Source organism: Amphichorda felina (genome assembly GCF_050947745.1).
Source record: "Amphichorda felina strain 45539 chromosome Unknown scaffold_8, whole genome shotgun sequence".
Classification (NCBI taxonomy): domain Eukaryota; kingdom Fungi; phylum Ascomycota; class Sordariomycetes; order Hypocreales; family Bionectriaceae; genus Amphichorda; species Amphichorda felina.
The window spans coordinates 879,859-907,819 of record NW_028145042.1 but is presented as its reverse complement, the minus strand read 5'-3'; the positions used below and the strand labels follow the sequence as shown (position 1 = coordinate 907,819).

The following is a 27,961-nucleotide window of genomic DNA, read 5'->3' as shown; positions in this document are numbered from 1 at the left end:
CGAAAAGGGAGCGGGCTGGAGATCGGAACTGTGGAGGGAGTGATGTCCCGATCATCTGCGCTACGACCGTTTGAACGATGGCGAAAACAAAGAAGATCGGTCCAATGCCAACATGTTCACAATTGCATCCACCTATGCTGATTATCTCCATAGCCAGTTCCTCCCGCTCCAGTATCTGGCCCGTTACGTGGATGATAGTCATGGCGCCTTTCTGGATAACTGCCCGCAGATTCTATCCACCGTCGTCGAAGCGACCATATATCTCGGGGCACAGATCGGCACGAAAATGTTTGCGTTAAAAGCTTGAGTAATGGCATCTCTGAGGGATTGCCTTTTGCCATTCTCGGGCGACTGGATGGTCCAGGGCATGGAAATGATGTGTACACCCATTGTACAGCTGCGCGAGTGGCCTATAAACGCGGCATTGGTTTCTAGTGCTCGTGACCTAATAGATAGGGATGAACGAGATCTTCTCTGTATACTTCTACCGCGCTCCTGGCACTGATCTTTCGAGCATAATTTTCCGAGAAATGGTCTTCCAGCCTCAACACGTAAATCTGTGCTCGAGGGCAAAGGGAGGGAGTCTAGCATGTTCCTTTCAAGCTTGACATTTGCCCCTCTCTGGGGTCTAGCCTCCGTGAATATGGACCATCAACATGCACGCGCTGGGCTACCTAATAATAGTACTGCCCTAGTAGCACTAGCAAATCTGTCTTTACAGTGTCTTTTCAGCTGGTGAGGGGCTGAGAACCCTCTTCCTTACCCACTAGGAAACCGGGTCGGGTTGGAATACTATTCGTACATGGTTCTTCGTTTTGATTGGCGGTGTACTGATATTTCGAAATGCCACATTTTATCAACATGGGATTTCTGCGCGTGCATGTACTGGTTCACCAGTAGGGGCACTGAGGGTATACAGTACTACTACCCCATACCTGTGTTCATCTTCATCTCATCAAGCTGTCTTCTTCTTTAGAGCCCTATCAAACATTTAATAAAAAAACATCTCAGTCAATCCCAATACTACATGTACATGTACATACCTCCGCGCAAAGGGGGCATCAGGCAACCAGTTTATCAATACAGGTTAGTGCATACAGGTGCAGCGTTATGTAAGCGCTTACCTACATGAATGCTGACTACCATTCCTAATCTAACCGAAGCTGCTGCACAGCCATGCATATACGTACAACGTGTGAGGAGGCGGAAATCGCATTCCACTTGGCTGAACGTGAACTCGCACAGCTTTTGACTGGCAATCTCTAATCGAACCTCATCGCTGTTCATCTTCGCGGGCCCGGCCATCTGAGCACAGCATCGTTAGCTTCTACTCCACCATCGACAGTCATTATAGACCACCAATACCAAGCACAATGCCTGACTCGGACTCGGAGTCATCGCATTCTTTTAGTGCAATCGAATTGTTCCGGTCTCCTTCTTCTTCGGAACCCCAGGCGGGGTTGGATCAAAAAACATCGACTGGGACACATCAAGGCAGCAGGGGCTGCGACAGCGAAAGTGAACGCACGGCAGCGCCAGAGACGAATCCAAATACCGATAATTCTGGCAAAAAGGCAGTTTCATATTCAGACTCAAATCTAGGTCTAGATCCCCCGTGTTTGCATGTTGTCTACGAAGACGAGAGTAGAAGCCATGCAGATGAATTCTATTGTGAACCCAACTCGTTCGCAGAATCTGAACCCCGACTCATAGAGTCAGTTTAGCCCATGACTGATTTATGCACCAGCCGCTAACATTTCTGTCCAGTTTCGTCGTTATTCCTGGTATTTATGGTGATTGGAGTGATGAGTTTGGACCATGTCGTGGCTCAGGGAGTTCCGCTTGGGTTGCCAAGTACGCGAAGGAGGGGGTAGACCGCTGGTCTAGAAACCCGAAGACCAGCTGCAGGGTCCTCCGGTACGAGTACGACTCGCTTCAAATCTTGCGCGGCCGCAAAAGCCGTAGCTCAATCCACCAAATTGCTTTGAAACTTCTGCAGGCTTTGAATTCGAAGCGCCAGAACGAAACCGAGGTTAGTGGCACTTGGCCTGACGTAAAATCCGCATCTCGCCAGTGTCCTTCAGCTAACTGATTTATGTAGAAACGCCTCATCTTTTTCATTTCCCATGATATTGGAGGCGCCATAGTTAAAGATGTGCGTTCTAACGACTGCTATAAGTACATAACCCCATGAGAAGACTTTGAAATTAACACTGTTGTAGGCGCTCGCAACTGCGGCTCTTGACAGACACATGTGGATGGATATATCGCAAATGGCCCGAGTACTGGCAAGTTAGCCTCTTTGTAATCCTGGGAACAAGATGAGCCTAATCTCATATAGGTCTTTATGGGCTGTCCTCACCGGAGCTTTAGTAAAAGCGACATGGAAGACCGACTATCCCGCTTCCTATTCGCCAACTACGACCCATATAAGGGTGGAATTAGGCCCTCAGTATCATCAATTCCCGGCCTTGCAGATGCCGTCCTCGAGATCAACGGCCTATTCATCGAGTCAAAAGTTCCCTTGCGCAGTAGGGTGATTAGTCTCTATGCCTCAGAAACCGAGGCCTCTGGTATTAATCATGTGAGAGTTGATACCCAAAATACGACAAACGACTCTTTTGCAAGATGACTAACATCGAACCAGGCATTCGATGGTTTTAGTGCGACCCTTGGAATTCCGCAGGAAAAAAGAATGTCTGATTCTGGCAATCTCGACGAGTTCAGTCTTGCATGTTACTTGGGAACCTTGGAACATGGTATTTATGACCCTAATGATCAATTTCACGGGCCTGACCTGCACTGATGATCTAATTTGTTCCGATAGATTTTAATTTCCCTTTGAAGGGGGGACAGTTCCAATATGAGTGGAAGCTGCTCGCTCTTGCATCCCCTCTTTATCCACTCCACACTCATGAGTCAACCAACTTTCTCAATAACTTGGCCGAATACCAAACCTGGCTCAACTACTCAGGGCCACAGATTCTCTACGTCCATGGCAACCACCGTGTGCAGGAAGCAGCTGAACAAGTTTTCTACTCCCTTGAACGCGAAGTCGAAAACGATCGAAGACGATCTATGGTGTTGTATTATTCATTTGACCGGTGGGATGTCCGAAGCGATTCCATCAGAGACATGATATCTACCTTCTTTGCACAAATCACCAATTATCACCCTCGGTTAACAAAGTCTGTCGACTTTTGTCTCAATGACCTGCACAACCAACGGGGTTGGACGGAGATAGACCTGATCCAATTCTTTGAATTATTCAGAACATCGCTGGAGGTTGAACAGGTCATATACGTCATCAACCACTTCGATGAGTGCACCAAAGAGTCTCGTAAAAATTTCCTCGACAACTTTATCTACAGATCTCAGATGGAAGAGGCGCCGTGGAAAGTTGTCGTTACAAGTCAGAAGCCTGGCGCCCTGGAGGATGAGCTCTCTGGCCCCTTTTGCGTGCCAATTAACCTCACAGTGTCGGGGTTAGAAGCCCACAATATCGACATGGACATTGTCAAGCTTTCAAAACTTCGACCAGATCTCACCTCGCAAGATAGCAAGGTCCGCCAAGAACTGATGTATATCAGAAACCTCGAGGGCCCGGTTCGAGAGATCATATGCGAGCAAGCCATGTTGTGCCGTGAATGGCCCGACGGAAAATCAATCCAACAGATCTTTCACCCCTTGGACCTCACTCAGACCGGGGATCAGGGCGACAAGGTTCTGCAAAATGTCTTGGATTGGGTGCTTAAGAACTTTCCTAAGCAAACAATTCTTCGGCGGCTCTTCGCGTGGCTTCTCTACTCTGTGAGACCACTCACAATATGGGAACTTGCTACCGTACTCTCCTTTGGATCAGATCAGGATCAAGGCGGCGTTGCACCCAGCGTTTTCCAAGTGGAGAGCCTCGCATCAAATATCCAGAAGTGGTTGCCGGGAATCATTAAATTAGACTACAACGAGGTCAGGTTTCGGCATCCTCGCCTCCACCATGTCATGGTTGAGAAGGATTCCGGGATAACAATGTCCAGCGGGGCAAAGTATCTCTGGGAGGAGATACGAGAGACGGCTCACTCCGACATTGTGGATCTATGCCTCAAGTACCTCTCCAGACCCAGTGTTCGGGATCTCATCGATAAGACATTCCAGGACACTGGCTCGGAAAACCTCGAAACACCCACTTTCCCAGACCGAACAAATCTTGTATCATACGCTGTACAAGCGTGGACACATCACTTCTCTCTGGCCTCCTCACGTCCTGATCTGTCTAGTGTACTCTCACTACCCGAATCGAACGACCTTGAGAAGACTCTAGCTAGGGGATATTGGGCTCTGGAAAACCCATTCAAGAAGAGTTCTGCTTGTTTGGACACATTGTTTCCCATCTTTGCAGGGCTCGGGCTGCCCGAAGTGGTGAAGCCTCGCGACCAAGAAGAGGCATTCCGAGGTTTGCTTGAGGCGGCTTGCGAAGGGCAGAGCAAAGCTGTTTCAAATCTCCTTGCACAGTACAAATTCTCGGAGGACCAACTGCTGGAGGCACTCAAGACTGCAAGCTACTCGGGAGAAGAGGACATGATGCTGGGCTTCTTAACGCACATCACCTCAGAAAGCGAAAGCCCTGGCGACATCCCGTGGCCACCAGTCCTCATTTACAGGGCGTCTTGGTTAGGTCTTGACCGTTTCACGGACAAAATACTCGCGCTCGGAGCTTCTCCTGACCCTGAAGTTAAATGGGCCTCCACCCCAAAAGTTTCGCCCCTTTTCCAGGCATCACGGACCGGCCATTCAAAGACTGTCCAGGCTCTAGTAAAGCATGGCGCTAATGTCGAATTTGTCCACCATGAAGACCGGATGTCACTTCATATCGCTGCGGCCAAAGGACATGCAGAAGTTGCTAGAGTCCTTGTGGAGGAGGGAAACGCCGATATCGAGGCCCGCTCTATGGGGAACTTCACACCTCTCTACTTTGCAGGTCTCTTCGGTCACTACACAGCAGTGCAGCAACTATTGAAGCTGGGCGCGGATCCGAACATGAGCATTAAACCGGGATTGAAGGATGAATCTCAGTCTCCATGGTTACCCCTGGCTAGGGCATGCGACGGAGGCTTTGAGCAATGCGTTCGGCTTTTGCTGGACAAGAACGCCAGCCCGAACGTTTCTCAGGGGGAACCCCCGTTGAAGTGGGCTGCAAGTGGAGGCCATCTGAAAATCTGTGACATGCTACTTGACGCGGGAGCTGATCCTAGGAGCGAGTTGATTGACCCTCCAATCCTGGCCCAGATCGGCCAATCTTCGCCCAACGACGCTAAGCTCAAAGTCCTTGACCGGTTCCTGGAGCTTGGTCTGGATGTCAATGCCAAGGGTATTAAAGAAGGGGTGCCTATTCTGGTTGATATAGCAGGCTCTTATCCGATTACCGTGAAAGAGGGTCAAGTGATGCCTTTGGAGGATCATCAGAGGGATATTGTCATGCAAAAGCTCTTGGATAGCGGCGCTGATCCAAATATTCCAAATTCCGATGGCCAAGGAGCGCTGCATTTGGCCACCAACGAACGACGGTACGGCTTGACTAAGCTTCTACTGGAGAAGGGTGCCGATGTCAACAAAGAGGACAAGACGGGACGAACACCAATGTTCTCTGCCCTCGAAGACCCAGAACTTACCAGGCTACTACTAGAAAAAGGAGCCGATTCCAACCTTGGCAGCGCTAGGGGGCAGACGCCTCTGATGTACGCGGCGGAATTCGGCTGCGCCGAGGCTGTGAAGCTACTCTTGGAGTATAATGCCTCCATTGAGACAGAGTATAATTTCGAGGGTAGTGAGGACGGAGTGGAATCGTTCAGTGGCTGCACGGCCCTGTCATTTGCCGTCTCACGGGGACATGCTAATATTGTCCGCGTGCTTGCTGAGGCGGGAGCAAATCTCAAGCACAAGGCCATTGGTCCATTTTATATTCCTGTCATTCACGAGGCCGCCAGGGGAGAAGTGCTTCCAGTCTTGCTGGAGTTCTCGTCCAGAATCGATGTCGACCAACTGGACAGTCATGGAGATACGGCTCTCCATTTGCGGGATCTCCCATTCGAAAATTTCAAACTTCTCGTCAATCACGGGGCAAACATCGAGGCCGAGGACAATAGAGGATCCACTCCCCTCTCGAGGGCAGCGGCCGCCACAGACAATTGCATGGAGCGGGTGAAGTATCTTGTCAAGAGAGGGGCCAACGTCAACCATGGATCCCAAAGAGACGGTGCAGCTCTTCACGAGGCCTGCCTCAAGGGGAACTTTGATGTAATCAAATTTCTTGTTGAGAACGGCGCCGATGTGAACCAAACAAGTGACTGGCTTACCGGCACGCCATTCCAATCGGTGTGTTGGGGATTCGGGGATACTGAGTCGCCTCAGCTTGAAGAGATAGCCCGATATCTTCTAGACGAGGAAGAAGAACACTCCCATGTTCGCCCAAAAGAATGGCGCGCAGACGTGACCATCAAGGCCGGATTTCTTGGCTATGCTATCAATGTAGCGGCCTTTATGAGGACACCGAGCATGATCAATCTCATCTTAGATCAGAAGGGAGCAACTGTCGACGTGCGAGATGACATGGGCCGCATGCCAATACATTTCGCCGCACTACATAGTCTTGACAACTTCCAGGCCATACTTGATAGAGGTGGAGATATTGGTGCCAAAGACAAGGTTGGCCGAACGGCCTTACATTGGGCTGCGCATGGCGGGCTTAGTCGAGTGGTTGAGAAGATCATCTCGCTTCTGTCCGATAAGACTGCAATCAGCGACCCAGATATCGATGGGTGGACACCACTCTGCTGGGCTGTCCGCACGTCCACTACAGGGCTTCTAGAAAGCTGTACAAGCGAGACTCGGCAATATGAGCCGGTGATCAAACTTCTGCTCGAGCACGGCGCCGGCCAGACTGTAGAGGCCACCTTCAGAGATGGGAAGCGTACGCCTCTCGATATCGCTCGCTTGTCTGGATGCTCCACAGAGATCCTTCGCCTTCTAGGAGACGCGGGTGTTGGGCCCGGGGATGCCAGGCGTGAGCGAGAGGCGGAAGAGAAGACTCAGCAGAGAGAACGCCGAACAAAAGTGTTATGCAGCGGATGCCAAAGTGTAAGTCGCTCACTGTCCTCTCCTCACTCTGACGTAGGTATAATGCATGCATCTTCTGACACAACTTCATAGTGTATCCTGGGCTCCATCCATGACTGCACAACGTGTGGAGACTTTTATCTGTGCTTCAAATGTTATTTCCAAGTGGCCGTCTTGCACCCACCCGGGCATAGCTTCGACAAGAAAGGTCCGGAATTTGAAACCTGATCCAACAGCAACAGTAACGATCCCTGACTCGATGATTCTGACTCTGGACCTGACGGCGAAGAATCAGAGAGTTAGGAATAAAAGTCTGCAGACATAAGTTGAATCATGATTCAAGACAGACATTATGTAGATATCAAGAGAGTCTTTGATGGACTGAATTAACTAGCTGAAGTAAGAGACTCGAGTCGCATTTGAAATTGTACCCGTAAGTATGCGTGTATGTATGAGCAGTGCATACTCCATGCGAAGAAGTGTTAGTCTCACAGAACGTAGGTTTTGCCCAACCGAGTATAAAAAGTAACTTCTAGATTTGCTTCTCTAATAATAGAAATACTTATGCTAAACCCCTTACGACGACTAGCAATGTGTTAAAGTTTTATTTTCTAACGCTTTATATCGCTGTTAAGAGGATACGTAAGCTTACTAAATACGTTGGTTAGATATACAATTAAGACACCATAATATAAATAATATGCGATATAAATGTACTAACCATACTTTAACAATAAATCCTACCTCACAGTGATATAAAGATATAACAATAGGCAAATATACAGGGGCAAGGAGAAAGGGATAATCCAACTAAAAAAGCCAAGTCTCACCATGGTATTAATCAAAGGCCGATCATCTCAGCCTTTGTCATGGGGTAAAACAGAGTGCACAGTGCTGATAGCCGTAAACAGTTCAGCTGTAGTCCAGGAGCACTGTCAGTGGCAGCGGTTGCTGTTATTTATAGTGTAGCGTCACTAAATGTAATATATATAAATATATACGAGTAATAGAATTAAATGTCCTGAAGGGAAATGCTTCCTCAAATTCTCCCTCTAGTCTAACATTAAAGGCATAATAATCCACAATACCGTAGTGTTAACGTATAGCAAATAACTAGCTAGGTACTGAGTGATAGGTAATATGAGCTGTGGCGTTTATAAAATCAAATCTAATCTCATGACAGTGACTTTATAACGTGTCCATTAGTGGTAACACTTGTGGCATTGTAAGAAGAAAGGAACCATTGCACAAGGATGATGTTCTTCCTTGGATTCATCGTGCTAATGGACGACGTCAACATAAGCTATCCCAACCCGTACGCACTCTTACCACCTAAGCATGGCGGGAAAAAGCGCAAGAAACGTCACATAGAGGTTTTTCGAGTCTTCCTCGTATGACCATCCCATGAATAGAGAGTCGATGCACAGAAATCCACAGCCCAGAGCTCTTGTGATATCGGTGGCGTCTCGGAAACTTTGTGGCAGGAAGGACATTGGGATGCCTTTCTTTTTTATAGAGATATTTTTTTTTGAAGTTGTCGTAGGTATAGATGTTTACCCCAGTAATGGCTGAGCGCGAAATAGGGGCCGGTGTGTTGGCTTGTGGATACGACCATAATAGGATCGTCCATGGATGCCAGCCCGCCGACATCTAGAATCCGTGTGATCGATCTAGAAACGCCGCTATAAAGATCACAGCGTGGATGTTAATTAAGTCGGATCTAGAACCAGTACCTTACTAACTCGGGGTTCTTCTAGGACCCAGTACCAGTGTCTAGCTTATCCTGGTGTAGTCTGGTGAAGGCATGGTGATGGTATCAACCAGATCCGGGTCGGGTCCCAAAACACTATCAACGTTGACGACCAGCGAAGAGTTCATGGGCTTCCAGGTCCTTGAATAGCCGCGTCCCCCACAGGGAAACTGCAATATATCTCACCTGATGGACAATACGTTGGCAAAGGACACAGCTATCTGAGTCGCTGATTCTTGCATGTGCGCCAGCGACGGGTGAATGGACGTAGATGCGATCGTATCCGGAGCCTACCCTAGCGGCGCTTTGGCTCCATGTCATGGCAAAATGGGTAGTGGCGTCAGTGAATTTCATATTTTGGGAGCTGCTACATAGGTCTATGTAGCAATTCAGTACCGGTGCTACCGCTATTCGGACAAAGTAGACTGGAGAAGCGAGGTTTCAGATGAGGCATTATAAGTAAGGAGGAAGGCCCAAGATACATGAATCCTTCAATGCTATTGACCCGCCCGGTGCTAGTAAACCCATGAATGTAGAGGACAAGGACTGGTATTACAGCCTGTGATTGGATACGGCCGTACATTAGACTGACGTTGAAAAGTTCCTCATTTCCCTATTTTGACCTTCGCTACATGTAGTTTATGCTGTATTATATCTTAATTAGGCTTAAATCGCATTACGGGAATTCTGTCGTAGCACCTCCCGCACGGGCTGTTTAGGTTCTTTGCTATTAGATGTTCATCTCTTATACATAAAGAAGGTATCGTAAGTAGCTGTCTTGGCACGTACTATGGTTAGCAACCCTGTCGTCACCCGCCTTTATAAGAATACTTGCAGTTAGAAGTAGCGATAACCCTCGTATCCTTTCTAATCACAGGAACTCCTTGTAATCAATAGTAGCGTTATATATATGAAGGCTACATGGTTGTACTTTGCAGAGTTTTGTGTGTACAAGTGGTATAGGTATACATCATCGATGCAGAAGAAGGATCGTGCCAGAGGCCGTGGGTCACAGACTGCGTTTGCTTGTCGCCCAACCGACATGCTACATGTATCATGACATGACTTGGCCAGACAATTCGGACTTGCCAGCCAACCATCTCCGAAGGCCCCGTCGAGGTGAGGTGTTGTCGCATGTTTAATTCTCTCCGAAGTCCACGCTCCGCTCCGCTTCTCAGAGTCATAAGTCGCAAGGAGTGTTCCTATCATCCATCATGATATTATAATCATATGCCCTGACCCACAGTTTTTGAGCCGCATCAGCTCTATACACACCCCGCACACCCTCCAAACTTCCCGGTGCTTGGTCACTTGCAGTTGGGCCCAGTAATATCTGTCTGTCAGCATGCGGACGTAGTATTGCACATGGTGGATGACATCCCGCAGCCAGATTTGGCTGGATGAATGCAAGGCATCCAACATGGCGTGTCAACAACGTGCTCGTCTGCGATGCGATGCGACACTGCGACAGACCACCCAAACAAACCCGCGTCCCTGGGAAAAGAGCACGTTCAAGGAGCCACGTGGGACAAGGAGTTGTGGAGACGAATGGAGAGCGAGACTGGGTTATAGTGTATATGGATATGGCATTTGTTCTATATCTCGCAGCCCATCTATTACAGTTCCGGGAAATAAATTTCAAGTTGCTTTGAATGGACATATTATTCCACCTGGATTCATAATGAGCACACATTAAGCTCGGTCGCGCCAACACGCCGTGATGATGTGATATGCGGGCCGAAGTAGGGCTCAGCTGCGAGACATAAGCGTCGGAGCTCACCCACCCAGGCACAGCCTCACCATCCAGATTTTTGGCGGCGGCACCGAGCAACGGCCATGGCCACTTGGTCGAGATAAGGTTCCTCTGTGGGGCGAGGACCCTGAGGATGAGGATGAGATCAGCGAGCTGCTCGTGGTTAGCCGGAGTCTGGACCCAGCACGCCGTCGGCACGGTCGGCGCCCCGGCTGCGCCCCTGCATAAATAGGAATGCGAATACTTCACTACGTATGAGGATGCCGCAATGCCATGATTGCCATCTAGCTGTGCAGTCAGCAAGCCTAAAATCTCTCCGGTCCCACCGGGACTGGACGGCTATCGCTTACCCGACGACGTTCAGCTGGGCAAGTTGGGCGCCCTCCGGTCGTATTGGCGCTTCTATGTACTTTGGACTGAGACATTGAAAATACCATCGATGCTGTGAATCTTTTCGCCGCCTTCTACTCCAGCTTTGCAAAGATGAAAACACCCACTCCGCCACCAGAAGATTCCCGTGAGCGGCGCCGGCGCCAGAATCGCGAATCCCAGCGACGCTGGAGTACGTACTTGCACAACACACACCAGACAAATGTAGGGAATGGCCATGGCTGACCTTTGCAACCATTTCTTTAGGAGAACGGTATAGGCAAGTTAAGCACGGCAGCACACAGAAGCCCAAGGATACAGCATCCGGTGTCGACGGGGCACTTCTTGCTGCAACACCGCCTATCCTAGATCTCCACACACCACCGCCGCAGTCGAAGCATTCTCTGGAACCGCAGGAGCTCAACGACTATTTTGTCCAACATACCAGTTGGCTTCAGGACCAGGCGGTAGGTCAACCGGACGCCCACATCTCTTGGCCGCCGATGGATTTCCACTTCCCCCCCCGGCCAGGCTCGACCGACTGCCAGAATGATGAATTGTCACGAGACGGCTCCACCAACGCCTATCTGAGTGAATTGTACAAGATCACGGCACCAAACTCGCCAGAGTATGCGAGTACTGTATCGTCGCAGATGCAGCGGCCATTTTCTCACTTTCCATCGGCCGGGGCATGTCCCCCGACGTCCTCAAGCTCCGCGGTAAGGACAAGACTAACCTCGTCTATAGACAAGGGTGATTCTGACTATCAAAGCAGAGCGACGGCACCGTTTACCAGCAGGCCAACTTGAGCGCCCAGTACAGGAAAACAGAAACGCCCTCCGCGGCAGAGGAGGCAATTCGGGACGTCCAATTACTTTACAGGACGGGAGTAAAGGCTGGTTTCTTGAAACGGGACGACAAGGTGCAGGGCTATCTCGCCGCCATGAAGCGCGTGTATCACAAGGTGCCTGCTCTGATGGACGAGGACTATGAAGGACCCAGCGGGAGCGACGTGGATGAGTGGAGCGACGGAGCGCCGTCGGATGGGGACAAGCTGGCCTTGCCTCTTCACCAGAACAATAGACAGACACTGCGTATAAAACGTTAGAAAAAAGAGGGAATAGAGCCAACAGAGCGTACCACCACCATGAAAGAAACACTGTGATCTGTGCCACCGTGGACATTGATGGTGGGTGCAAAGAGGGGATGGCAGGGGGGAGATGGCAGGGGGGCCTGCAAGGGTGACAAAGGACCCGCGCAATGATGCAGTCTGCAGATTCCGTGCAGCACTGCAAACATGGGTGCAGATACGACGCCGTTGATCCGTAGAATTGACTTTGAATACGATCCCCCTCTCGTGTATGTGTCCCGGTGTGATGAATCCAGACGTCCTTTTGCCATCTCAACGACCGCCATTGGCCACTACTAATGACTTTCCAAGAGATCGTTACGAATTTCAGCCAACGCGAAACCATATAGAAAACAATACGTACGTCTCTAATTTGAACGCCTTGGCTTGCGGATCCTAAGGTGAAGCGAGCATATATAGCCCTAGGTAAGCTCGAAGTATAGTAGGTCCAAGGTTTAGTAGTTGAGCTTATAGCAATCTTTACATAGTAAGATAGGTACCGACATCTAGCAGTACTAGTACTAGTAGTACTAGGTAGTCTTCTTCCCGGTTTATGGATCAACAGTGTCTCCACCTGCCGACACGTTGCGAAATGCAAACCCACACGAGTGGAGCGTAGACCCTCTTCTCCATCCTTGTTCCAACTTTCAATCTTTCGTGTATGTACGGAGTACAATCGTACCTAATAGCTGGTGCTAGGCAGAATGTCCTCCGCTAGCGTACATGGTAGATCGCGGCCCACCAAAGTCTCCGTCGCCCCCCATCTCCTTACGATGCCCTCACAGCTGCTTATTCGTAGATGTAGCAGAGTCCGTTTGTGGTTGGGCTCATTCTCTCCTTGATGGAAATGTCGGGAGAGAACTCAAAATTCATAATATCCTCGAGTGTAGCGTTTCGGCTGGGGGGAACTATATGTTGCTTTGAGTTAGCCACTCGTACTTGTTGGGGAGGGAAAGTAATTGGATCTGGAAAAGAGAACCAGGCCCTAGGCAGAAAGCTGCGTACTGTTCAAGAGAGTCAATGTCCCGTCCAGGGCGTATTCCCTTGTTGAAAAGTCCAACCCCTGCCAGATGGACCACATGCGGTCTACTTGGGTGTGATGGAACCAGAACAGGGGATCACCCGGGGAGGTGAAGAGGTCGTTATCATAGCCGGAGATGAACAGGTGGCCCCCGGTGTGAGGGACCTGAAAGAAATACGGATGGAAGTCGTGGATGCCTAGACACTACTAGTCAGCTGCCAATGGTCGACGCGGAACGTCTGGGAGGCGCCATCTTACTGGTCATGTTGGTAAGCATCTTAGTGACGACTGAGTAGGAATTGTCCCGTAGGAGGGTATTGTTGAAATCACGGATAAGGTGGCGCGGATTGTACCCGAGGCCATCCTTGCGAGGATTCGGGTTGACGTGCTGGCCGTTGGTCACAACATTGTTCACAACCGGCCCAAGGTTCAGCGTCCAATTGACAAACGGGCCATTGTAGATGTGACCACCGCCCGTCCCTGGAGGGCAGTAGAGAGCAGGGGGATCATCGACAGGGATAGGGAAGGGCTGTAGAGTCCCGTTGCGGCCAGGGATATACTTGCCGTTGCCCGACATGGACGTGGATGAGCCGTCAATCAAGGGGTTGGCTGAGAGTGGCTTATCGGCGTACTTGGACCAGTCCCAGTAGGGCTGGTATCCCGAATAGCCACATTCTTCGCGGAGAGCGGTTTCGTAAAGCCATACAAGGTGACGATGCCAAGCGAAGAAGGACCCTGTGCCATGGACAAACGTGGTCTGGAGGATGTGTGCCGCTTGAAAGTCATCGTACCGCGAGCGGGCACCTGGAGCCTTGGCGGGATCCATCTGGGATGGCAGACCAGCAAGGCATTTAACTGCACTGATGTATTCCCGACGAGCCGAACGGCTCATGTTGCCCCTGTGATTCAGACAGATCAGTATATTGAATTATTCAATGCTGTCGCCACAGGCGAAGCACACGTATGAGCCTAACGGTAGGTGAGATGCGTACCACTCTTTGCGCACAGCAATATTATCGGCCGTGCAAGCGCCATCCTCTGGTAGCCGCTTAAGCGTATTGGCTTTGTATTCTTTCACAAGTTTCTTCATAAGATCCGACGAAGCGTCGGCTGATGCCAGCCCCAAGAAGAGTACGGCAAGCGCCGCTAAAGAGTAGAAGAAACGACGCATGCTGCAATGGTGATGTTGATACTGGACTAGTTTTGGACAATCTTTGGGCTCTTCAAGGGGCACAAAGGAGGGGATATTAGTAGTCTTTGGCTAAATTGACCACTGGCATTAGAGGAGAGGCTAAAACAAGGATCATTGACGAGTGCTTCAGCTAATTGCTTACGATGAGCCGCTTACTCTGGTGCTTATAAGCGCCATAAACGCCCATAAGCGACTATATACATACCGTAAAGACTCGACTAATTCAACCTTCTTAGCATTGGTTTTTCGTATTATTCGGGTAAGGGAACTTGCTCGCTATGGCTAGCGCAGAACACACTACCTAAGCAGAAGTCAGATGGAGTAGGCAACGGCCCACTCCTCAAGGCATCCTAAGGTGGCTGAATTTTGTAAGTCGATATTAATGTAGTCCATGATTATCATGCTTATGCGTTACAGTGGGTCCTTTCCTCTTCCAACTCAGGCGAGCGGCACGATTATATTTTATGGCATGGTTAACCTCCTGAGACTCGGTGATGAACACGTCAGGATCATGCTGACTCGTATATAAACCTGTCTACCGTACGACAAGATGGACCATGGCGTGGTCCGTTCTCAATTGAATTTTTAGAGGATTTTACTTTGGTATGCTCTAGCTGTAACAATGATGCCACCACTCATTGCCCTTGAGGAGCACTACTACTCTAATGCCATTTTCTCGTCCATTGGCGACAAGTTTCGGCAGACCCTGGAGGCCGTGCCCGGCCTCTCGGAGCAACTGCTTGACCTGGGAGATGGACGCCTGGCAGAAATGGACCGCGGGCAAATATCTCTCCAGGTGGTCTCGCATGCCTTCACCCCTGGTGAGGGACGACCCCAGAATCCCATATCTGCACTGCAACTCAACATCGGCTAACGTGGATCCTCACAGGGGGCCCCAGCGTGGAGGACTGCCAACAGGGCAATGACGAGCTAGCCTCTGGCATTGCGCAAAGCCATCAGAGCCATCGCTTCGCCGCCCTGGCCGTGCTGCCAGTCTCTGACCCAGCCGAGTCTGCGCGCGAGCTAGATCGCAGCGTCTCGATGCTCAACTTTGTCGGAGCCCTGATCGACAACCATGCCAACGGAACACATTACGACTCCGCGGCTTACGACGTCCTGTGGGCCAAGGCCACGGACCTGGACGTGCCCATCTACCTGCACCCGACGTGGCCATCGGCCGAAATGGCCGAGCAGTTCCAGGGCGCGTATCCCGAACCCGTGGCTGTGAGTCTTGGCGCCGGCGGCTGGGGCTGGCACAGCGACGTCGGCCTGCACGTGCTGAAGCTGTTCGCCGGGGGTGTGTTTGACCGCTTCCCCAAGCTGAAAATAGTCGTCGGCCACATGGGGGAGATGCTGCCGTTCATGCTGGAGCGTTGCATCGACATGAGCACCCGCTGGGCTGGGTGGGGCGCCCGAGAGCGCCCGCTTCGTCAGGTCTGGGACGAGAACATCTGGATCACCACGTCCGGGTCGTGGAGCCTGGCGCCCTTCAAGTGCATACTGGAGAATACGCGGGTGGATCACATCATGTACAGCGTAGATTATCCGTTCGAGTCGAATGAGAAGGCACTGGAGTGGTTCAGGCAGCTGGAAGACAGTGGGATGCTCAGCAGCGACGAGTTGGAGATGATAGCCCATCGGAATGCTGAGGATCTGTTGAAGGTTCAGGTGAGGCGCAGCTGAATACGGACTCTGGAAGGGATTGCGAGGACGGGAAATCTAGGGATGGCCTCGGCTAGTTGGCACCATGGGCACCAGACATTCCACATAATGACCGACTCATCAACATGGTCTAATTATAGTGTGACAGGGTTTTGAAGAGACTCGTAAGCTGCAAACACGAGATATGATACCCGTGCCAGGCTCTACACATCCGGAGGCCAGCCGTTGAAGCGTGGACGCGTTACCTACTTGGTACTAAGCGGCGGATAGTGGCGGGGGGGAGTACGGGGGGGAGTACAGAGTACGGGTAGCAGATCCAACTTTCCTCCCAAGAGTAAGGCGGCGACGCCTCACCGTGATCGGTGACATGGTTCTACACCAGAGTGACCAGACCCCCCGCCCCGCTCTTGGCCGCCACGTGCAACTGGTTGACAGTTCAAGTGTTGTTGTGGCAGCCAAGGGCCAGTCAGCCAGGTCGGAACAGATCGGCTGCAGGCTGTTCTCCCCTAGTGCAAGCTGCAAGGAAGACAGCCTCTGATTTGTTTCAATTGTTCCCCCCTGTCGCTTCTCCTGTGCGTGTGCCGTTCTCATTGTTTGATCACTGGAGGGTAGATAGTAGCGGCATCTTTGCTCCGTACTATCCGTACTTGTTCGGGGGGTGAGCGAATTCTATGCAGGAAGAGCCAGGGTCTGATGATAGCGACCACTGACTACCGCGCGCCTGAAGCGCCCGTTGCCGCGAGCCTCAAACGCCCGCTGGTAGTTGAAGGGTCCACCAGTCTTTGCAGAGACGCGCATTTGAGCACATTGGGTGAACACGTGACCCAAGAGCTCCTGCGAGTCCCTTACCAACAATGAGTGCTGATGTAATCCTCGCAACCGGGGGGCTGAGGCCGGTGTCAGCCTGGCTGCGAGTGATTAATTTCAAGGTCGCCAGATGAATCATTTCGAAGCTCGAGCGAGCTGGCCCGAGACGATATCAAATTCAGGCCTCGCCATGTCGGATCAACACCAGCTCAACGCCGCGGCCGGGCTCGAGCCAAACAACCGTTCCTCGTGGGATGGTCCCTTCGCAGGTGGAGCCCAGTCGAAACGACAGTCCTCGCACCGTAATTACCTAACATTTGGCTTCGTTCCCAAGCGAATGCGGAGTTGCTAACGTTGACCACAGAGGAAAACAAAAAGTATCAATGCCCGTGCGGCGGCACCATGTCTCGAAGGTATGTCCTGTCGCTGGGCTTTTGTAGTGTACCAGACAGCAAAGATCTAATGACCCCCGCGTTCAAGCGATGTACTGCTGCGACATATTCGGAAGTGCCAGAAGGCTCAGGATACACTTGAGCGCTCAGGTTCCACTTCAACAAGACCATCACGGTCCAAAACGGCATGCAATGAGTGTGCTGCTTCTAGACTGAAATGCGACTCCCAGAATCCTTGCTCAAGATGCAAAAAGAAGTCGTTGAGGTGCGAGTACACCAGGAAAGGATACTCGGATCCGTACGACATCTTCCGTATCCGGCCGCCAAATCCTGTCTCAGAGCAGCACACAGTCGAGTCAGGCGGCTCGGGCCCGCATCAGCCCCCAAACATGAACATGAGATCTCCCGCCAGCATTCTGCCAACACCCCCCGGCGGTACCACATCTACCATGGTTCCAAGTAGTCTGCCGGAATTTAGTGGATTGGACTTCAACACATCTTTGGACCATATCAATGCCGCTTTCCTACCAGGCTACGACTCGACCAGCATGAATATTGCTTTCCAGGATCTGGACTGGGACTCGTTATTAACACAACCAGAGTGGCCCGAGAATGTAGCCCCCGCTACGAGCGTCCTGACGACTTCGTCGGGGTTTACCGAATCAAGCTCGACTCTGAAAGAGCCCTCATGGAATTTCACAGAAGGGCTTCCCTTGCAGCAAGTCGACAGCGTCGAAGCCAAGTGCATTGAGTTGCGGAACTATATCGGAGGCTTTCAGACGGGCGTTGACCACACCATCCTGGCCAAGTACATTACTCGGGATCGGCTTGTCGATTGTGTCCAGCTTTACGCAAAATCCTTCCAGTCCATCCAGCCCATTCTCCACTTACCGACATTCGAACTGACAAAGACACCACCTGACCTACTCACAGCAATCATGCTAGTGGGTGCATGCTATTCCAACAATGTCATTCCTCGAACGATTGTTGTACAGGCTGCGATACACATGCTGCTTGTATCAGAGTACGCCTCAGTAAGTGCATCCTGGTCATTGATTCGGAACCTGGAGGCTAACAGGTGTGTTGTAGCATGAGAGATCCATGAGCGCGCCTCCGTTATCTTCTATACAGTCCAATGCTCTCCTATGCCAGCTCCTCATTTTGACCCGGAACCCTCAAGCGTACCATTTTGCTACAATGCATAGAGCTCGAACAATCTCGGTACGTTCCCTATCAATGTTTTTTTTTCTGGCAATATGTTGTGCTAATGCAGCTGTTGCTGTTCATAGATGGCCGAACGGGCGGGACTTTTCTGTACCAGTGACGCTGTAAATCACTGGGATTATACTGAGGACTCCTTCGATTGGATTCTCTGGAGTCAGCTGGAGATGCGAAAAAGGCGAGTAGGGTATATGAAAATGGACGTCCTGCACAGCTGACATTAGATGAGCTGGTAGGCTTGCGCATCACATTTTCGTCGACGACATTGGGAGCAACATTTTTACACGAAGCTCATCGCATATATCACCATTCACGTTTTGCGTCGACACGCCATCCTATAACGATTGCTGGATAGCCCCTACGGCGAGTGAATGCCTGGAGAAGCTACGAAGCACCCCTCCTCCTATCCAGGTAGCAACGGCTGTTAAAAGGCTTCTATCAGCTTCCTCTCTTCACAGCCATTATATTTTTGATGCATCAGATTGTGGGATGCTTGAAATCATAGTTGCTCTTCATAACGTACTGTTCCGTGCAATGGAGGAGAGTCTGGATGACGAGAACAATGTGCCGCAGGATGAAACTGGTTCTTCCACTCAAGAGACAGACATGAATCTGTCAAACTTACTAAACCGCGACTTTCTTAATTATGATGTCGCAAATATTGCCAACAACATTGTTGATAAATACGGGTCTGTCTCAATCAGACGCGTCAACAATGCACTCGACGCCTGGCTGAGGAATTGGAACGCTCGGAGAGTGCGTGACATTTACGACGAGAGACACACTGCATTCACTCACCCATTGAACTTCTTTCTCCTAGCTAAATTGTTCCTTGTTCTACACTTTTTTCGAAACCGTTACCAAAGACATGCCTCGGTCATAGGCGAGGACGGCCAACCAGAACAAGACTCGGAGCTGCACCACTTCTACAACAACTCCAACAACGGAGCAGCTCAGGGTAGGCTGAAAACGCAGATGCAAGTGATTGGCTGGCTGTCAAAGCTCAGGAGACAGCGAGAGGGAGGCCTATTATCGGCGGGAAGCTTCTTATCGGAGGTCTTGAATATGCATTAGGGGGTGTATGTAAGACTCAGCATCTAAGCGGGAATCTTTACTTTGTTCTATCGTGATATCTCGAGTAATTGAAACGCTACGTGGTATCCTTTGGTGCCCATTACCCCTTGCCTCCAGAAGCCGTAGATCAGCAATTCAGCATAGCAATCAACCACCATCAATCTCAGCGTCTCCTTCCAGGTTTCATTCTTCCGCTCCTTGTAGTCATGAGCAGTTTAGAAGGCCGCAAATTTCTTAAGCCTTTACGGATTCCTTGACCCATTCACGGAACGTGGTGGGCTTGACCGTCTTGGCCAGCTCCTCCAGGTCGGCGCCATAGTCCCTCTCGTTGATCCAGCCAAACATGGTGCGCAGATCCTCGACCAGCCAGATCATCAACCTCGCCAGCCAGCCATAGGTGACGCCGACGGGGCTCCCCGTCTCCTTGCGGAAGATTTCGTCAATCTCCTGGAAAGACAGGTAGTCGCTGGCAATGCTGACGGCCGTGTTCCGGATCCCCGAGGCGTCAGGGCGCAGGAGAGCCTCGGCGGCCCAGCGGCCGATATCCTTGGTCGTGACGACCTGCATCCGCTTTCCCTTCATGTTCTCGCGCCATCCCGCCATGCACAGCTTCCCAGGGAACCCCCACAGTGCATTGTCGGCGAACCACGTCGGCCGCAGAATCGTGTAGTTGATGTGCTTGCCCCCCGCGCTGGCCGCCTCGAGGTGCTTCTCGATCTGGAACTTGTCGGAGAAGGTCTTGCAGTAGGACGCGTCACGGTCGCTGAGCTCCTTGCCGCCGCGGTCGACGGAGGAGTAGGCGAAGTACGACAGCTTGTTCGAAACGGCGGCGTCGATGAAACCCTTGGCGTCGCCCAGCTCCGTCGGTCCGTGGGCCTGGGCCAGGAACGCGCCCGTCTTGGTAAGGTCGACGCCCTGGCCTGCCAGCTGCTTGAAGATGGCGTCGGGCTGGCCGAGCTCGCCGCTCACAAGCTTAACCCCCCGTTTGGTGAGCGCGGCGGCAGCGGCGCCTCCGGTATTTCGGGTCAAGACATAGACGTCCTTGGGTTGGATGGAAGTCGACTTGTCTGCCAAGAGCGCGTTGACGACGGCGCCACCTTGGCGCCCGGTTCCGCCAGCGATTAAAAAGGATGTGGGTGAAGACATGATTGTTGCTGGGAATATGTCGACGCCGGACGGTAAGTTAGGGGTGCGGCTGATGGGAGGGCTGATGCAAGAGTGACAGCTCTCATTTATCCAAACGAGGGGAACGAGCAACCGGTATAAGCGTAATTGAGAAGCTTACAAATGCATGACTTGTTGCATATGTTATGAGTGTGATTAGCATTTCCATGCGTGATCAGAAAAGGCAGATTGATAATCGCATTCAAACGCATCGGTTTTGCTTCCATAAGGTTGTCGTTGGTGGTTCGGAGTCCGGGATTACACACACTCTCGGGATCACATACACTCACACAGCTGATGCATGATCACTAGTCCCACATCATCCCCTGCATCGGGATAAATTCCACACAGCCCCAAAAAGTGCATAGCATAGGCAACAGAAATGTCCGACCGCTGTATGAATTGCCGATACATGCTTACTCCTCCGTGTGCAGGCAAAAGATGGCGGTCTTGGCGGATGAGGCTGCTCGGACTCGGAGACATCAGTATCACGGGACGGCACGGAGAGCATCCACCTTGGACCCTTGGACCCTTGGACCGCTGCATGAGGCAACAGGGGTATGATGATGTGCCTAAGACTCTTTGTCAGGTACCCACATTAGACTTGGTGGGATGCTTGGGGTGATTGAACGCATGTCGTATTGGGTGGGAATTACATCTTAAGCTTTGTTAGCAACTGAGACGACTGGTGGGACAGAGAACCTGTCAGCTAATCCCATAGTGCTCAAATAATCTCATCTCATAACGTGACATCATTCAACGTTTTGTGTTTCTATAGTGCTTATGTCGTAGTGTAGAGTACTGGTCTAGTCTCTCCCTTTTGACCCCCATGACTCGTGTCCAGCTCATTCTACGCCTCCCAGAACGATACTATTCAACTTGTATGATACGTGTACCAGCAACAACTAGGTGACGATGACTGAACCAGACAAGATTCGGCATGAGTGGGCACTAAAATCCAAAATCTCGCCATAGCCTCGAAGAATCCTACAGTCGAAGTTACTACCCTACGCAGCCATGGACAAAAATGTCTTATCTCCGCTCAAATCCCAACATCAATCAGATACCAATAGCCTTGGCTATGTAAAACCTCCGTAAAACCTCCGAAAGATGACTAGTCCTAGATCGGTCTAGATCAGGCTGTACGATATTACTTAACGCTCTGAGAGAGACGGGCCGTGAATGGTGGAAAACATAAGCTTGTCATACAACGCTTATCAATCATAGATGATCTAGATAAGATGCGGGTTTAAACAGAAGCGAAAGATCCGTGACTGCGCCACCTGTCCCCGTTGCATATGACGAAGCCCATGTTGACCATGGGGCATCTCTAAAGAAAGCAGTGGCCCTGTTTCTCTGCAGTACGGACACGCGCGCGCCTATTACCAATGACTGCTTGTAGAGTTCATGGTACGATGGAAGTAATTCCGAGCTATCAAAAGACATTCACCTGGTGAGACTTACAGCGTGGTGTTTACCAATCGTAAATTTGTGGTGTTCCGCCAACCTCCCCCCCGCCCCACGCGCAATAAGCAGATAATCAGTTTGTGTTGGTCGACTACGGATTAGCCCCGAGACTGTCACGGATCTGCGTGGGTTGGAAATGTGTCGTTGGCCCCTGCATATGATCGTCGCTGGGGATGGGGCCTCGAGGATGGGCCTACTTTGCCTTCTTGGTCTGCTCCTCTCCATGCCGCGACTTGAATTAGATAAAAGTTGAAATACTTATGTAGCCAGACAAGTTTCTATAATCCATCTGCGCTCTTCATCTTCTCATCATCTCCTACCTTGATCATCAAATTCGTCCATTTATTAGACGCAGCCCTTCTACTTCACTCATAAACTAAAGAAAAGGGGCAAAATGACACCAAAGAATCAAGCCGCATGGCTCACCGAGGCTGGAAAGGCTCTCAAGGTGGACGATGCCCCGTTGCCCACGGCAGGGCCCGGCGAGATTGTGGTGAAAAATTCTGCGGTCGCCATCAACCCTCTTGACTGGCATATGCAGGACCACGGCGTCTTCGTCCAGCAGTGGCCGTCCGTCTTTGGCTGTGACGTGGCCGGTGAGGTTTATGAGGCGGGAGAGGGCGTGGAGTCGTTTAAGAAAGGAGACCGTGTCATTGGGTAAGTTCACGAATTGTCTTGGACTAGGGTAAGGACCCTTAGGACTGATGTTGTCTGTGATAGCCATGGCATCAACCTTGTCAGCGGCCGCCCCCAGGACGGCGCCTATGCTCTATACACCGTCATCCCAGCCTCTAAAGCCGCCATCCTTCCTGACAAGATCTCCTTCACGGACGGTGTTGTGGTGCCGTTTGCCCTTGAGGCCGCCGTCTGTGCGCTCTCCCTTAAAGAGCCTGGTGTGGCCATGCCTGGAGTCGCTACGCCAGCCCTCTCGTTGCCCTATCCCTCGCTAGAGAATGTTTCCAGCTTAGGCAAGACGCTCGTTGTCTATGGCGGCTCATCTTCCGTCGGCTCTATGACCACTCAGCTGGCTACTGCCGCTGGCATCAATGTCATCACTGTTGTCGGCGCACACAACTTCGACTTCAGCAAGCGTTGCGGGGCCACCCAAGTCTTTGATCACAAGGATCCGTCGGTCGTCGAAAAGGTCGTCGAAGCGGTCGGAGAGGCCGAGTTCATTGGCATTTTCGATGTCATCGGTACGCCCGAGACGTACGCCCACGACGTCGCCATCCTTGCCAAGCTAGGTGGTGGCCATCTCGCCTCGGTGCACCCTCCTCCTGCCGAGCTGCCTACCAACGTAACCGGGGGAATGATCTTTGCCGTCAACGATATTGCGACTCCTGTGTGGAAGGATTTCGTGACTCCCGCCCTGGAGACCGGAAAGCTGCAGTGTCTTCCCCCGCCTACCGTCGTTGGTAAGGGCTTGGAGCACATCAACGAGGCTTTGAAGAAGAGCAAGGCTGGTGTCAGTGCGACGAAGCTGGTAGTGGAGCTTTAGAAGTTGGAATGCATTGCATTCACTATGGTTATGTATATGGAAAGGGATTCTCTCAAATTGTGTCAACTCGCTTTGTGCATAGTTGCCTGTTGCGCATGATAGCCCCGGCCCATTCCGCCTCCGAAGTCGAGATATGAGTGTCTCGGGCGTGAGCTACCGGAACCTGTTATTTTTTACCTTACGCTCTATCTTCGACGGTGTTATATGATACATATACTATGTATCCTAAATATCTAACGCCAGGTTTTACCTTCTGCACCCAGACTCAATAGAACCACACTTAACACAATAAGATATCTAACGACACCCTTAGATATAAAATTTCCAGTCTCCTTATGTCAAGTTTAATAGCGAAGCTACAAGCTACTACCTAGTGCAACGTTCAATTGCTGGTGGGCGAACAACAATGTCAGTTTTTGGTCCAAAGCCAAGATGGTTCGATCAAAAAGCAATATGACCCAATCCACCATCGTGATTGGTAAATCTTGAAGTACATGTCGCGTTGAATTAAGCTGGTCGTTGGCACCAGCAAGACCAAGCTCCCCCCTCCCATTCAGCCAGGGGCGGTAAGGCTTAGAAGATCCTTGCCTTTGGCTGCTGTGCCGCTCGGCCCATCACGTATCTGGCCGAAATTCCCCGCACTTGGAGCCTCAAATCACACATTCCATTCTTTTCACCGCCATCGTCAACCCCTGTGAGCCATGGCCGATTCTGTCTCGGTCGTGGCGGGCTGCGCCGGCCTCATTTCAACCATCGAAACTCTCTTATCAAGCGTCTATGTCTTTGTGCGAACGTGCCGCGATTCCCGGCGAGATCTGGACAAGGTGTCTCGCGAGCTGCAGTCTCTCCAGTCAGTCCTTCAGCTGATGCAAGAGGACGCCGAGGACGAGGCCAAACCCTCCACCTTTCCGCCAGCGATAGGGCAGCACGTTTCGGGTATCGTATCAAACTGTGACTCAATCGTCCTCCAAATTCAAAGCTGCATCACAGAGTATGCAGAGTCAGACAGTCGACACAAGACAAAGCCAGCATGGACTCCCACTAGGCAGGAAGACGTAGAAAAGTTACGCATGAACCTGGAAGCTCATAAGTCGGCATTGGAACTGGCGCTCGACATTTCAGCCCTGTAAGCGTCGTCTCAACAGCCAACAGCCATGATGAGTTTCTGGAGTGAAGGCTAATGTTCTCTTAGCACTTCGACCAAGGACGTTGAAGATGATACAACGGAGACTACCATCAAAGACGATGCAGCCCAAATCCTTGAGGAGATTGACCGGCTTGAATCTCAATTGTCAGGTGAAGCTATCGCGCCAAACAATTCGGTGCTCCGAGTCTTCTTGTCAGAGATGAGAGATCACGTCAATGGTACCCCCCAAGCTCTGCCGGTGGTAGCACGAGACAATAGTGTCCCTCACCTGGAGGTTCCTGGATCTGCTTCGGCTGAGGCCCAAGACGGCTCCATCTTTTCGCCTGATGAGGTGAGGGAGTTCTTCGAGCAGCAGGATGGGCTGAGGGAATTCCTCGAACACCAGGATGACCAACCGTCGACATCTGCCTCCCTCCCGCCACCACTGCCACGCCGCCCGCAATCACAACAATCTCAACCCCATCGGGAGCGATCGATCGAGGTCGATGACAACCCAACAGCGGGTAGTGATGTCGTAGAGAACCGGGACAGCACGAGAAACCAATCCCACCAATCGACCAGAGACGAGAATGCAGATGACGCTGGCAAGATGAAAGACATTTTCTACGCGGCAACAAGGAAAGCCAACAAGAGGAGATCTCCTCAGCCCGTGAAGCTCGTATGCAATAAGCCAACAACTGATTCGGCGGGTATGCATGCCAAGTTATTCTACGGGAACTTGGCCGTCGACTACCCTCTCCCGGAAGATGTCATTGCTCTTGATCCTGCGGCTCCATCACAGGCTGGCTATGATCCCTCTGACTCGAACAACGAATTCACCCACTGGCGCTTCACAGCCGTCACATGCCCGCCCGCCGAGTTTCCATCGCAGAACTATCTTCTACGGCCGATGCTATTTGCAAGACCACGCCCCATTAGGACGGTGTTATCATTCCGGCTGGACCCCTCCGAGCATTCTTCGGATTTTTTTGACCGGCTTTACCTTATACGCAACTCCATGGAGACCCTGCAGGCTATCTTGAATTTTACACGAGACCCCAGAGATCCCTCGTCGGCCACCCGCGTTCCCATTAGTACGAATGTCTGGAAGCAAATTGTGGTTCATATTCATGGACCGATGAGCTGGAAAGGTCTGGACGACACTATCCGGAAGTGTCTTGAGGCACTAGGCATTAGGAATGAGTTCAACCCGCCCTTGAAATCCTTGGATGGTCAGGTGCTAGAGCCACCTTATGAAGCAGACGCCACGGAGTTACAGGGAAAGGAAGTCCACTGCACTATTCGCGAGGTAAGTCGATGTGCCCAGAGTCACCACTCTCCGTAATATTTGATTACGTGGTCTAATGCTCTACGACAGTGTTCAAGCAGATTGACCCCTGTTCTGCGATCTTACCTATCCGTTCGCAGCGAGAGAATAAAACACTTCGAAGCCGGTACACCTATTCAAATCATCTCTACTGGCACCGCCCGTGGTCAAGAGCCCCAGAACACCCAAAGGGATTATACGGAATGGGTGACAGCCCTCGGTGAACTTCTGAACCCTAACCTGGTTATCGATATGACGAAATTCAGGGAAATGAGCTCTGAAAAGCGCTTCTTTCTTTGGAAGTCAATGGCGTACAAGGGGCAGTTGGAGACTAAAGCGGAATTTGTGGATAGCGGCTTGAAGGTTATCGACATTGCTGGCCTGAGGAAACAGTTTCAAAAATTAGAGAAGGAGAAACGCAAGGCGTCGAAGGATGCACAAAAAGAAAGGTGAGGCCTACCTCAAGGGACGCCGGCGTTGGGACTTTGTATTCTAGAGTTTATTAACATGCTAGTGGAGTTACGGATAATTTCATGTCTTGATCCACCCAGCTGCAAAGGCTTTTTTCTATTGATCTGAACAGACCGACACTGTGACATTGATGCTGTCCCTACTCAACGCCCTCTAGAAAGGCACGATTCCGGTCCAGCAACTGCTGGACGCCATCTTGATCATCCTCGTGGGGGAGATCCGGCTTTGGCTTCAACCCTCGATGCCGCATCACCAGCGCCAAGTGGCGGTATCCCTTTGGGTACGCCTGCACCTCCTCGCTCATGACAAGCGAGCCTATCCCCGACCCTGGAAACGCGGTGACGAGGCGGTCGCGCACGTAGATGGACTCCAGGCTGAGCATGCGCCACTGGCCCGACTCCTGCAGCTTCTCAAGGCGGGTTAGGAGGCGCATGTATGAGGCTAGCTCGTAGTCGACGCCGTCCAGCGTCAGCGAGCTGGTGATGGCGCAGAAGGCCTCGCTGGTGGCGCGCTGGCCGCGGACGTGGATCTCGACGGGGTCGAAGGACGAGTGGATGATGTTGACCTTGCCTTGGTGCGCCTTGGCTGACTGCCGGAGGAAGTTTTCCACGCCGCCCTCGTACCTGACATTAATTGATGAGCAATGAGATTGTAAAGAAGAGGCAGTGCAACCAGAGAACCAGAGATGGCACAAACCAGGCAACGTTGATGTAAGTCTTGGAGGCGTCGGGGTGGAAGGCGGCGCGGCACAGATCCCACTGGGCAGTATCACGGTGGTAGCGCTCGCGTTTGAGAATATGCGCAATTTCAGCAGTATCTGGCGTTAGAGTCGCCATGGTGACAAAATCTAGTCCAAGTAGAGCGACGATGGTGTGGACAATAAGGACAACGATTCGATATTGGAGATGATGTAGTCAAAACGAGGCGGTTGATACTTGATAATCTGATAGATACGACCGTGTCCCAGGATGAACGTTGCCAGGCTATTAGTCGCCCGGTACTCGGACGAAAAAGTACCCATATTCCGCAAGATAAGATGCCATACCGTAATCAAGGCCATGTTTCACGAATGCACTGAGACTCTAAGTGAGATTTGGGGCTGTGTCTGCCGCCTGTGTTGTTGGATTTTAGAATCTTATCTTGTTGGCTTATGCGCAAGTTTGGAAGGGATTGAGCGAATTCTCTCTCTTACAATAGCCTTGGTTTGGATTATGGTACCAGACTTTATCGCTGCAGGCTTATTTGAGAGCGAAAATCTGCATGCTTATTTACAAGCACATGTCTGCATTTTTATGAACGACTTTGCGAGCACAATTCTGCATGCTTATTTACAACCGTATGACTGCATGCTTATACGCAGTGCTGATAGTTATGGGCGGCTCTGACACGACGCTCTACACGACCGCAAGATAGCCTCGTCTCTTCATT

General features: G+C 51.2%; 9 protein-coding genes across 9 annotated transcripts; 6 read left to right on the top strand and 3 right to left on the bottom strand.

Annotated features, from left to right (window-relative positions):
- Positions 1 to 2,383: 2,383 nt before the first annotated feature.
- ACO1O0_007961 (ankyrin repeat-containing domain protein) lies at positions 2,384 to 7,203 on the top strand (the record flags this gene model as incomplete). The annotated part of the gene is made up of 2 exons (XM_083197327.1): positions 2,384 to 2,573; positions 2,975 to 7,203. 2 exons carry the CDS (start codon positions 2,384 to 2,386, stop codon positions 7,201 to 7,203), a joined length of 4,419 nt encoding a protein of 1,472 aa, XP_083046795.1.
- A 4,282-nt stretch (positions 7,204 to 11,485) lies between these two features.
- On the top strand, positions 11,486 to 12,090 carry ACO1O0_007960 (uncharacterized protein; the record flags this gene model as incomplete). The annotated part of the gene is made up of 2 exons (XM_083197326.1): positions 11,486 to 11,701; positions 11,758 to 12,090. The coding sequence occupies 2 exons, from the start codon at positions 11,486 to 11,488 to the stop codon at positions 12,088 to 12,090; spliced, it is 549 nt and encodes a 182-aa protein (XP_083046794.1).
- An 810-nt stretch (positions 12,091 to 12,900) lies between these two features.
- ACO1O0_007959 (tyrosinase family protein) lies at positions 12,901 to 14,303 on the bottom strand (the record flags this gene model as incomplete). Its single annotated transcript, XM_083197325.1, has 4 exons — positions 12,901 to 13,019; positions 13,117 to 13,329; positions 13,391 to 14,031; positions 14,125 to 14,303. 4 exons carry the CDS (start codon positions 14,301 to 14,303, stop codon positions 12,901 to 12,903), a joined length of 1,152 nt encoding a protein of 383 aa, XP_083046793.1.
- Positions 14,304 to 14,946: 643 nt separating this feature from the next.
- Positions 14,947 to 16,007, top strand: ACO1O0_007958 (amidohydrolase family protein; the record flags this gene model as incomplete). Its single annotated transcript, XM_083197324.1, has 2 exons — positions 14,947 to 15,145; positions 15,214 to 16,007. 2 exons carry the CDS (start codon positions 14,947 to 14,949, stop codon positions 16,005 to 16,007), a joined length of 993 nt encoding a protein of 330 aa, XP_083046792.1.
- A 1,567-nt stretch (positions 16,008 to 17,574) lies between these two features.
- On the top strand, positions 17,575 to 18,509 carry ACO1O0_007957 (uncharacterized protein; the record flags this gene model as incomplete). Its single annotated transcript, XM_083197323.1, has 3 exons — positions 17,575 to 18,219; positions 18,275 to 18,406; positions 18,459 to 18,509. The coding sequence occupies 3 exons, from the start codon at positions 17,575 to 17,577 to the stop codon at positions 18,507 to 18,509; spliced, it is 828 nt and encodes a 275-aa protein (XP_083046791.1).
- A 1,205-nt stretch (positions 18,510 to 19,714) lies between these two features.
- ACO1O0_007956 (uncharacterized protein) lies at positions 19,715 to 20,626 on the bottom strand (the record flags this gene model as incomplete). Its single annotated transcript, XM_083197322.1, has 1 exon — positions 19,715 to 20,626. One exon carries the CDS (start codon positions 20,624 to 20,626, stop codon positions 19,715 to 19,717), a length of 912 nt encoding a protein of 303 aa, XP_083046790.1.
- A 1,879-nt stretch (positions 20,627 to 22,505) lies between these two features.
- ACO1O0_007955 (zinc-binding alcohol dehydrogenase family protein) lies at positions 22,506 to 23,609 on the top strand (the record flags this gene model as incomplete). The annotated part of the gene is made up of 2 exons (XM_083197321.1): positions 22,506 to 22,768; positions 22,832 to 23,609. 2 exons carry the CDS (start codon positions 22,506 to 22,508, stop codon positions 23,607 to 23,609), a joined length of 1,041 nt encoding a protein of 346 aa, XP_083046789.1.
- Positions 23,610 to 24,310: 701 nt separating this feature from the next.
- ACO1O0_007954 (uncharacterized protein) lies at positions 24,311 to 26,515 on the top strand (the record flags this gene model as incomplete). The annotated part of the gene is made up of 3 exons (XM_083197320.1): positions 24,311 to 24,735; positions 24,802 to 26,044; positions 26,114 to 26,515. The coding sequence occupies 3 exons, from the start codon at positions 24,311 to 24,313 to the stop codon at positions 26,513 to 26,515; spliced, it is 2,070 nt and encodes a 689-aa protein (XP_083046788.1).
- Positions 26,516 to 26,672: 157 nt separating this feature from the next.
- ACO1O0_007953 (uncharacterized protein) lies at positions 26,673 to 27,369 on the bottom strand (the record flags this gene model as incomplete). Its single annotated transcript, XM_083197319.1, has 2 exons — positions 26,673 to 27,156; positions 27,230 to 27,369. 2 exons carry the CDS (start codon positions 27,367 to 27,369, stop codon positions 26,673 to 26,675), a joined length of 624 nt encoding a protein of 207 aa, XP_083046787.1.
- Positions 27,370 to 27,961: the final 592 nt, after the last annotated feature.